This window comes from Meleagris gallopavo, chromosome 8 (genome assembly GCF_905368555.1).
Source record: "Meleagris gallopavo chromosome 8, MGAL_WU_HG_1.1, whole genome shotgun sequence".
Lineage (NCBI taxonomy): Eukaryota > Metazoa > Chordata > Aves > Galliformes > Phasianidae > Meleagris > Meleagris gallopavo.
Window position 1 is genome coordinate 22,448,497 of NC_139411.1, and position 11,774 is coordinate 22,460,270.

An 11,774-nucleotide genomic window follows, 5' to 3' on the forward strand; every position below is an offset into this window, starting at 1 on the left:
AATTGGTTTTGGAATAGGAAGGACCTGTGTTCTTCTGAGAGGTCTCCATTCTCCACAGCATTTTCATTTTCTCCATCTGAAGAATCAATTTCCTTTCTTTGTATGTCTTCTTGTAACCGCTTTTCTAGTTCATCCAACCTGAAATAACAGTAACAGCAAAACATATCACCATTTAGCATCACTTGCTAGACTCATATTTATTAAGAAAAAGCATTTATTAGTATGTACACCTGCTTACCACCAGTGACTGCCATCAGTACATACACATTACACGTTTCCCCTAAAAGAGCACTCATTAGTTCCATCCACTGAACTATGTACCTGCTTGCAAACTGACAGTCTACACAAGTTTGGAAAACAAAACCGAGCTGCAAATGACTTTGAAGAAACTTGTGTAGTCAGCCCACATAGACAGTTTTTATTTCATGCCCGATGAGCAGCCACCAGCTGGCTAGGTGACCTACAGCAAAGGCAGCGGTAAATTTAGTCCAGCTCTTGTGAGAGACAGATCTATCACATATCACTCACTACTGCTTGCAGAGAGCCTGTCATTTAGCTTCTCAAGTAAAGCCACGCTGGTAGGTTCTATCAGACCTATGGCAGTAGTGTCAGGAGGCAAAGCTTAACTTGCTGTCACTCAAATCCCATCATGTTTGGGGAGAGAAGGGAAGTCTAAGCATCTACAACTCCATACTAAACTTTTCAAAGCAGCTTTAAAAAACAGCAAACCTTTTAGATTGTTCCTTCTCCTTCAAGAGATGTTCTAAGCTGTTCACATATGACACCTGGGTACCAACAGGAGGCTTAGAAAGCTGCAAAGGAAATAGTAAGACATTTTAAAAATACTGCAAACTACTCACTGTTTCACTATTAGTCGCCGTAATGCTATAAAGGATGATAACAGCAGGGTGGCAAAGTCTTCAGCTGCAGCAAATGAGAACGAGCCCAAATGCAGCAGCCATGGATACAGAAGTGAAGGAAAAGAGCTGCTTATCTTTGGAAGGCCTCAGGCAGGCAGGGATCACCAGCAAGAGATGCCCTCAGCTCCACTGCCAACCCTTAAATGAGGGCTGGGAAGTGGTGGATCCTGGCTCCACACATTCCAGTCACACAGCTGCACTGCCTGCACCTGAGCTCCCCTGGGCTGGCCCTGCCTTCCCACCAGGTGCTCAATCACTGCTTCAGGCCGTGACTCCGTATTTCTGCTACAGTCACTATTATCCTCTTCCAATTTTAAATATACTTGACCAGAAGGTAAAATTTCAAAGGAAACCCTGAAAAGCCAGATAATTAATGGTTGGATTTCTCAGTTCCTTGACAACTTTCTGTAGTGGTTAAATCTCTCAGTGATTAATTCAGAAATGATCGTGCTTCACAGTGAATCTGAAGAGCAAAGCAAGCCTCTGCTTCTCTCCCTAAAGCCAACCTGCAGTTAAGTCTTCATGAACAGCATTCACATCAGAAGCCTTTACTGCACAGCTTCATTGCAATCCACGGAGACTCCAGGAATCCCCCATTCCTGTGCACAACTCTTGAAAATTATTCAGTGCATCTGTGTTACTTTCACCATTTCCTGAAGTGCAAAACATCACTCTGTTAAATCGTCTCCTAAGTCATTAGATAAGGGGAAGCTTCAGGTGAGAATCCTAACACAGAAACAAATTAGGAAACCAATAAACAGGGGCGGAGAAGAAAACAACCCACAAAAGAAACACGACACCACCACCTCTACAAAGAACATCTTAACTGCTAGCAAGATTTGTTTTTCTGTAGTCAGCACCCTGCTCAGCTAGCTGCATACAAAACACATCTCAAATCTTTTCTGGTCACAGCTCAGTGCTTTGGATAGGCACTGCCCTTCTGACACCACCTTCCTAACTAGGAAAGCCCTTACTACTAATAAAAGCTTCTTCCTCCAAACTCACTCGCTGAAGGAAGAACACCAATAAGAGGATTCCTCTCACTGGGGACTTCCTATTTCCCAAAGACTATAGAAATTTGTTAAGAACCTGCTAATAAAAAAAAAAAAGTATCAGTTAATACAGCATTAACTTTCATTAACATAACTGAATTCTGCTTCAAATGTAATTCTGATTCAGCTGCATATCTCTGTGGGAAAACGTGGGAATATTGAAGCCCACTTACCTTATTTCACAGCCATTTAACATGACCAAAGTGAACAAGGAGAAATCAAGAGCGTACTCCAATTTGCACATATGCTCCCTCTTACAAAAGAAGATAAAAATGCCAGTACATGCTGAAACCACGGTCATGGAAATTCTGGGGCTGTTCTTCATTGTTTTGTCTGTGCTGGTCATTACTTACAGAGAAGGAGGATACACCAAATGATGCAGTCACATCCACAAACACTTGATCTGGGTTGTGTCTGTTTATCATTCCTGACCATTAATTACACAGCCACATCGATTAAGATTGCGGAATATGTATGTAACCATCCAAGTCCATTCTATAATTTGCTTGCTCCATTAATCGTAAGGACAGATAAAACAATTATGACTGCCTAACACGTGTTTATGGAAAAACATTTTAAAAGAAACTCAGCGAAATAAACCATTTCAGAGATTTATAGATGGGAGACAAGTAGGAAAAGAGTACAGCCATCCTGCCAACAAGTTTTTTTCCTGCGGTATAAAACCATGGCAGGTGTCCCCCAGTCAGAAGCTGGGCAACAGAACCCGCTCACTCCTCCCTTACATGCAGCAGGGCAGGGTGAGCAAAAGCAAGCACGTTCTTGGGGTTAGATAACAGTTAAATAAGCAAAGGGAAAACAAACCAACAAGTGATGCACGTGGCATTCACTCACCACCAGCTCCCAGAAGCAAACCACCACCTACCTTGTCTCCAAGCAGAGCTGTAAGGGCTGCCTGCCAGAAGCTCTGCAGCACCTTTCATTTCATTGCAGTGCATGACAACGTGCCAGGATATCCACTTGCTAGCTGCAGCCAGCTGCCCTGCCTGTGCCCCACTGTGGCTTCTCTCCCCTTTCTGGCCTACTCACTTCAGGGCCACAGCATGGAGAACAGAAAGAAGCCTTCACTCTGTGCCAGTACTGCTCAGCAACAGCTGAAAAACCGACGGCTTACCAGCAGCATTCTAGTCACAAATGTGAAGCACATCACACTGAAACACACGCTGCTGTGCAGAAAGTTAATTCCAGCCTTGCCAGACACACTTGAATACAGCCATTCAAACCTGCATTGGCTTTGTCAGGAATGCTACACCCAGTACAGGTGCAAGACTTTGCTAATTAAACCATTATAGTACATTAAAATAGTACATTACATTTACAGCAGAGTTGCAAAGCCACAATTTATTTGACACACTGCCATTGAATAGGATAACTTTTAAAAGACAAATCAATTCATTGTCATAATACTCTGTAAATCATCTGTTAGATACTTCTTCATTCATCCCTTGTGAGCAGAATTCATTCCACTTTTTGAAATCCTAACGTATAACATATTTCAGTTTCCATGAAATTCAACCTCAAGGAAAATACCAGGCAGACCCAGTACTGGACACAGATTTTTGAACCATCTCAAGGCCGAGAAGCACCCTTACACTGACTGCATTCCACTGCACAGCACAGGACCCTCGAGTAAGCCAAGTCACCAGCTTTGCAGGAAAATAACCGAGTTTACACACATTAAGAACAAAGGAAGACAGTGACTGGAGAAAGACACTGTAAAAAAGCTGACAATGCTTTTTTTTTTTTTTTAAATCCACTTACATGATGTGTCAGAGCCGTGGTGCCCTTGAGGAGATCATCAGCACTGCCTCCTTCTACGGCTTCTGTCTGAGGCCTGCTTGAAAACAGGATTTCTTGCAGTGGTATGAATATTTCATCGTCGCTGTCATCATCATCATCTAGAATGCACTCTAAAGTCTCATCTTCACTATCAAAACTGCTTTTCAATTTGCTGTTTATATTGCACATCTCCGTACAGGTGCTTCCAACTTCTAACTCTTCTGAGAGTTCTGAAGATACATGGTTGTTGTCCTCACACCCTTGTTTAAAAGGCAATGAACACCGAACCCTCTTATCACTCTCTTCCAAGACCGTAAGCTTTTTAGAACCTTCCACTGGATGAAAATCTGAAACATCTTCTAAAGCCTTTTCTTCTGTTCTTGAAAAAGTGTTGCTGGGTGAAATACTATCAGCTCTATTGAGCGTACATCTTTTTGGTGTTACCTGAGAGAAGACAGCATTCTGGAGGTGAGATTTCATGTCTTTTGTGAGTACAGTATTTGTTTGTTTTTCATGGTGTGGAGAAGGCAAGACAGCACTTTCCTCCTGAGAAGGCAGGGACATGCCCAAGCAGAAGTATGAGTTTGCCACCTGCAATTGATTCTCTTTGGTGTCTACAACAGAAACCTGGCTATTTTCATTATGATGCTGTGCAGAATATGACGAGAAACCCCCAGAAGAACAATTATTGTTCTCATTTTCATGGCTTGAGTCAAGGTATTCCTCTGAGTGAGGAGAATCATGTCTGGGCAGAGCAGCAGCCTCCACGAGCTGCAGTGCATCCATGCACGGAGACTTTAGCACAATGTTTTTATCCAAAGCAAACTTCCTATTTTTCCTAGTTGCAGAGGACCTTCTCAAAGCAGGGTCATTGGAATTTGCATCTTCACACTGATTCGAGCTGTTTGCATACACACTCATTACAGTGCGTTTTCTCTTCCCAGAGGACAGCTGAGATCTACGGCTGACTAACGGAACAGACTGGCTTTTCCACACACTGGCAGCTTTCTCAGGGGACATTCTCAATGAATTTGGAGATGATATGTCATGTTTTGAATCCTGCTTTGGTTGGGATGGGTCATCTGTGAAAACAACATTTAAGAAGAAATAAACCACTACCGCTGTTCAAAAAGTTGTCAAAACTGTAACAGTCTACTCTTAAAAACAAGAAAAAAACCCAAGCCAAACAACAACTGACTTACAACAAGCATTTTTACATCAACTACAACTGAAGCTTTTTGACCAGGAACAACAGCACATCCGTTCTCCTTGAACACAAAAGACCACACTTCAGATTTACCTGGCCACTCATCTTAACGAACCTGGAAGTGAAATACTTTGATTTCAGAAGCAGCTCAGCACCTACAGCAGAACGCCACTTCTACACACTGCCATCAGTTCTCAGCCTGATCAGCTCCTTGTAGTACTGGCCAGTCCCCAGCACTAGCAGAGGTGGAAGGGATTTCACGGCAGCACAGAGTCCAGTAGGTTTGCACAGCCAAGGAACCATACCATGGCAACCCCTGGATTTTGTAGCTTATTTTAAGAACAATCATCCTGGACTGGGCCTGGAACACCGGCGTGGTTGCTTGGCAATTATTAAATCAAGCGAGGTGGGCTACGCAAGTAGAGCAAGACCCGATCCTTTCTAAGAATAATTTTGCCATTCTCAGTTAGCATTATGCAGTATAAAAATGAGGAATTTTGCATATCAAGCCACAGGAACGTTACTGTATAAAAATAATGCTCTGAAGCAAAGTTACTTCACTGATCTTATACTTATTTTATCAATCCACCTCAAGCTTGATTCACATGAGCTTTACAAACCAACTTCTACCTACTGTAGAGCAAAATAAGATGGTTACAAGCAGCAAAAAGCAGCAAGGATACTAAGCCTTACTGTCCTGTTCAGTGGGTTTGTTCTGCTGCTTTTTGTTTGTTTAAGCCAAAAGACAAAATTTGTTAACCACCACAGCAAGCACAGATTCACAGATTTTCCAAATGAACCTCTGAACACTTTTATGGCCTTTAACACAAAAAGGTAATCACTAACATATAAACAATCCATTCTTCACTAAAATCCCAAATTACTTTTAAACCTCTTCAAGTTTGCCATATATTAGAAATAGCTTGGACTATACAGCAGCAGTGAATTTTGGCAGGGATTTGAAGTAGATTTATTCATTAAGTAAACTCCTATAATTTCAAAAAAACATACCTTGAATCTGCTTCCCCTGATGAGTTACAAACTATTTGTAACGGCTGTCACTATCACTGACATCCATAAAATTGTATGCAAATAGTCCTAATCACCTGAATCCCACTACCAAAATAACCCTCTTTCTGAGACAACCCTCACATTCATTAATCTTGCACTCAACTATCACAATACATATCACAAGCTAGAGAATCTATTTTAACTACATACATGCAATGGAAAAACATAACAGAAGTGATGAACCTGATAGCTTAATTAATTCCATAAGAGTAGTCCTGCACCAACCTGAGGCAGCCTCCCTTGAACCAGAATGTGATATTTTTCTTGAATATCCAGTTCCCTAAAAATAAAGCAGGAGAGGATAAAAAGTTAATTGCACACGTTTTAAAAACAGAATGTTGATGTCCTGAGCTGAGCATTGGGTCCAGAATACGTCCAGTCTCACACACTCCCAGAAATACAATAATGTACTTCAAGACAAACTTAAAACGCAGCAGCAATGGTCTCATCAAAAGGACTCTTCCTCCACACCCTATTTTTTTTTATTTTTTTATTTTTTTCAACTTTCCTTCAGATTGGCCCGTTTCTCAATCATTGCCCTTGCAGTAATAATTAAGGCCATTAGCCACCTGTCTCTCTGGGCCAGTTACTAACACAGGCCAGTTGGCCTTCCTCAACAATCCATAAGGAACTTCAACCACAAAACTACAGTAAGCACAGACAATCAGATGCAGAATGAATGGTGCTAAGGAGAAAAAAGGAAAGACAAGCTTAATCTTCTTTGTGTTTATTCATACCTTGTGGAGGAACTCAATGATTTTCCTTGTAAGTAAACACCTAGTCTTTAAAGAGCTTTCTTGATTGTTCAGAACAAGAATATAACTCAATTGGTAATGAAATACCACATACTTGATATGATTACTCCCAACTCTATCAAACCACTGTGGCTTAAGTTCATAAATCTGAACTGATATTCACCACAGCTTCTAAAGAGCAGAAATCTGCCAGGCTGTTCCCTACATTACAACATGAGAAAACACAACACCATTCCCAGTAGGACATCACTACAAAATAACAACCATTTAAATTCCATCGCATTTGCATGCTTGCAGCTACATCAGCCTATTTATTCTCAAGCCAGAATTTCTCATTTACTGAGAAACAATTGTGAATCAGCTTACCCAATGGCACGACCCAACATCTACAGAAGAAGAAAGAAAAAGCTCTTTGCTGCACGTGCAAAAGGCAGCACTCAGAATCGCATCCTACATTAAAACAAGAATCACATGCACAATGGTCACTGGTTTCAATCCTCAGCAACCTTTCTGAACACACCTGATGCGATACAGTCGTTCTTGAAAATGGCTTTAAGTGACGTGCCTTAGATTGCTTCGTTCTGTGCGTCTTCTGCTTTCCTCCTCTGTGCAGAGTTCCCAGTGCTAACCTGAACTTGGAGTCAGGCGGAGTGCACGGCAACTTCAAGAGAAGCCCTGAGTTGTGACACAGAGATGTGCTGTTTGCATTGCCATTATTTCTAGTACCAGCCTTCCAAGAATCAGCTTCTGCTAAAACCCATCTATCTGAGTCTGAGCTGGTCTCTTCTATGTCCATACAGTCAGTTTTCTGCTCCCAGCTGTTCTCACAAGACAGCAGTGTTCTTGTTACATCCAGATACTTCTCACTTCTTCCCTGCTCAGGATTGGCACCTTTCTCTTTTTCAGCCAACATATTCCTGGGAGATGCTGCAGTAACAAAGAGTTTCCGAATCACAACCCTTGGCCATGCTGAACCCGGTGCCTTGCATACTGCATTGTCCTCTAATATGTTTACACTGTCTTTTTGCTCAATTCCTCTCCGGAAGGCATCTAATATAGGACTTGTTTTTGGTGTTGGGTCTGGCATCTTTTTCCTTCTAACTTTCTTTGCAGGAGTCGTTTGCTTCTCAAAGCATCCAGCATGTAGAACAGACAGTCCAATTCCTGCATCTTTTATGTTTCCTGTGTCTGAGGAGCACAGCACACTTCTATCTTTATGGCCAAGATCTGAAAGAGCAAAAGAGAAAATTTATCATTCACAGCCACAATACAGGGGGGAGGGGGAAGAGTCTTTCTGGATATCATTGCTTGGTATTTCACCTCTCTCCCACACAGCCCAAAGTGAATTTACTCAATCACTTAGTATTTGTTAGTACTACACAATCTGTATCAAATCACAACTGCATGATTTTTGACGTGGCTGTTGTTGCTATAACCACCTAGCCTAAGTGTGATAAAATGACTTTACTAATTACATTGCTACTTAAACATTCATTTTAGCAGGAAGTTAATTATTCAGTTATGTTTTTAAGAAAAAAAAAATGTATAAGTGTGCTCATTTAGACATATTTGGCAAACTGAAGTCATTGTGTCACTGCTCCAGTTTGGAAAGAGTCAGGACTTATGCAGACTTACATAATTAAAACTCTTTATTTTTTATTTTTATTTTGTTAGTGGAAAACATTTATATTTACCTTGTTTTAAAACTGGTTTGAAGAACTCTGTAATAGACTGGTTTCTGAAGAGAAAAGATAAGTATTATCGTCTGAAAGAACAATACCTACATGCCCACATAGTGAATAAAGCAAAAAGCCGACATTTGTTTTTACAGGGGTTTTGTGGTTTTTTGTTTTGCTGTTAATGCCAGCAGCTCTTATTTCAACCTTCAGCTTTCGGGTAGATCAGAACAAGCAAACCTTTACTCTTCACTAATGAAGCCAACCAGCTTCGTCTCAACACCACTTCTGTTATCAACCTGTGTGTCTCAACCACCCTCCCAGCTTAAAGCCAAAGAGACGTCGCCAGTACCCGATGCTATGGCGTTAACAACCACTCCATCGCTGCTGGCAGCTCTGACCGAAAATGCTGTGGTTTGTTTTAAGGTCAGAATCACACAGACTGTTTATTCTAAGAACAAATCAGCTGCTAATTCAACTCACTATCCCCCCAAATGAGTTTTGCTGTTAGATTAATGAAGTGTGCTTGAGGAGAGGCCAGAGCCAGCAAGCAGGAAGGTGTAGAGAACAGGGTCCGTCCTGGCTCCAGCCCAGCTGCGCTCATCGTGCTGTGATGGCTTCTCAGTGGGAACAGTCCCATCACAGCACGGCTTCCAGCAGGAGCTGCAGGCATCTCCTGGCTTCCGACAGGGACAGCCACCTGCAGCCATCTATTTTTACATACACACAGTAAGATCAGCGAGCGCTAGTTCACAGCTCTTGAGTGCAGAGCGGGCTTTCAGCATTCAGACCATACGTCACTCAGACAATCCGGTCGCTGTTAGACACGGACACACTCTCATGAGCAATTTCAGCTCAATAGAAGAATCAAAAGGCTGAAATTCCCATTTGCTTGTGGCTGTGGCTTTGCCTCCAGGCAGGGAGCACTCAGTATTTGGCTGGGGCCACTCCTGCAGCTCAGAGACCATGCAGTGCTCACAGCTTCAGCGCTGCCCAGCTTCCCAGAATGGTCCTGGCTCCTAACCAGGCTGCCATACTTGGTGTCTGCAATACTAACCATTTGGGCAGCCCAAATCTCATCTCCAGTTACTGCACAGATTCCTTCTCTGCACTTGAAGACAAACCAAAGCCAAAGACTTTTGCTCTCTTCCTCCTCTCCCCAACCACATCCTTCTGCTGCCCTTCAGTTGAATGCAAGTGCTTTGTAACAACCACCGTATTTGTACCATAATCATGCAGAGCCTTGTAAATCCACAGCTGAGAGACCAGAGGTGCTATCGATAAAAAATGGATTGTTTGTTGGTTGGTTTTTCGTTTGCTTGTTTTGCTTGGGATAGAAGTTGGACATGACTGCAGTGTGATGTGATGTGTCTCGGGCACAGAAACTTCAAACAAACAAACGAGTTGCAAGAAGGAAGCAAGCAAGCTTACGGTACAGCAGAAGGAAAAACATGAAAAACATCACACTTTCCATTCTGATCTTCGTGCATATGAAAATACTCAATTTCCCAAGGGCACAGGGCTGTAACAGGCAGCTTTCCATTACTGCTTTAATAGAAGGACAAAAACCAGCCCTAAGAGAAGGAACAACTGATGAATCAACATTAATCACTATCTACTGCTTTTTTACCTAGCAACTTCATCTCGAAAAACCTTGAAAAGTACCATCTTAATGACAAAAAACTACACAGAGTCATGCATAAAACCTCACAACGTTCTTTTAGAGGACTGTCATACAGCAGAATGTATTTTTTTTTCCTTAGGTCAATGTTGTTCTTAAATATTCATGAGCAGCCAAACCGAACCATGTGAGTACTTTCACTTTCACTGGCAGGCAACAACAAAAGAGGAACTGAACTTCTAGCTCCACCCTTTCTTCCAGCCTTCTGTTACCAAAACAGAGGATCTGTGTCAACAAATAGCTCTGCTCTGCTAACAGTGTAAGACAATTTCCACTTGCCTCATACAGCTAGAAGCAAAATCTCCTTGATCTGGCAGCCTCTGAAAAGCCTTATCAAGTCTTTAGCAGAATTAGGATTTTCAGTACACAGGCAGATTCATCAGATCTGAAGACTTATTGTGCTATTAACAGAACTTCTATGAGAGCACATTTGACAACAGCCATAGACTGGGGGGCACTACCAGCGGCAACTGAAGGTTTCTCTTTACAGTCCAACCGCTGAAGCCTGCAGACAGACTTGACAGCAAGCAGTGAGAGACACGACGGGCACGCAGGCAGGTACAGGACTCACAGATTTTGAATTATGATCTGAAAACACCAGCCAGCATCAGCTCCTTCTGTCACTGCCAGGCTGTCTGCCCACCACAGCTGAGGTGGAAGGGAGTGCTGGGGTCACCTGGGCCCAGCCTTTCTGTGCAACTGGAGCCAGCAGTCACACACACAGTAGAGAAGAACCACAGAACCACGTGTAGTCCCAAGCTGGAAGGGCCACACAAGGATCACAGAACGCCTTGGGTTGGAAGGGACCTTAGCGGTCACCCAGCTCCACCCCAATACGGGCTGCGTGCCCCACCAGCCCAGCGCCATCCAACCCAGCGCCAGCACCTCCAGCAACGGGGCACCCACGGCTCTGGGCAGCGGTGCAGGTGCCTCACAGCCCTCCGACGATGGATTTCCCGCTGACATCCAACCACACCTCCCTGCCAGCTCAGGGCCGTTCTCCCTCGCCCCGCCACCGCACACGACGCAGCTTCCCCTCCCGCCTGCAAGCTCCTCTCAAGCACCGCAGGACCGCACCGAGGTGTCCCGCAGCCGTTTCCTCCGAGCCCAGCTCCCTCGCCCCGTATCTATAGGGCTCCAGCCCTCCGCGCATCCCCGTGCCCTCCTCCGGACCCGCCCCAACAGCTCCGCGCCCTCCCCGTGCTGAGCGCTCCCGGCCGGCACGTAACGCTCCGGATAAGGAGCGTCGAGACCAACTCCGGCTCCGCACAGGACCGGCCTCGCTGCCCCCCTCTCCCTCGTGCGGGACCGCCACCCCTCGCCCGTACCTGCAGTCCTGGGTCCCCCCCTTGCCCGCTGCCGGCCTAAAATGGCGCCCGGAGCGGGTAGCGGGCGGGCTCGGTGATGGCGAGCCCACGCCGAGCGGACGGGTCATGGCACGCGGCGGCCGGCCGATCCTGCGAGGAGGGGCGGAGATGCGGGAGCACCGCCCGACCCCGGCACCATAGCACGGCAGCGCCCGAAACCCTCAACCGGGAACCGCGGGCATGAGGCGGCCGCCGTGCTAGGCTCGCTCTCCGATTGGCCGAGCGCCTGAAGGATTCGCGCCTCGCAT

The 11,774-nt window shown here is 44.4% G+C and overlaps 1 protein-coding gene across 3 annotated transcripts in view; it reads right to left on the reverse strand.

Moving 5' to 3' along the window:
• The window catches only part of SLF2 (SMC5/6 complex localization factor 2), a 28,205-nt gene extending 16,431 nt beyond the window's left edge, over positions 1-11,774 (reverse strand). Inside the window, exons 1-7 of one of the 3 annotated variants that reach the window (XM_019617755.3) lie at positions 11,488-11,774; positions 8,497-8,540; positions 7,323-8,029; positions 6,273-6,327; positions 3,752-4,851; positions 730-812; positions 25-138 (exon numbers count right to left, since the gene is read on the reverse strand). In XM_019617755.3, the coding sequence (XP_019473300.2) occupies positions 25-138; positions 730-812; positions 3,752-4,851; positions 6,273-6,327; positions 7,323-8,029; positions 8,497-8,540; positions 11,488-11,594 (2,210 nt within the window). In that variant the 5' untranslated portion in view covers positions 11,595-11,774. Of the gene's footprint in view, positions 1-24; positions 139-729; positions 813-3,751; positions 4,852-6,272; positions 6,328-7,322; positions 8,030-8,496; positions 8,541-11,236; positions 11,337-11,487 lie in introns of those variants that run through there. The other 2 variants (XM_085229954.1, XM_085229955.1) reach the window with 2 other exon arrangements.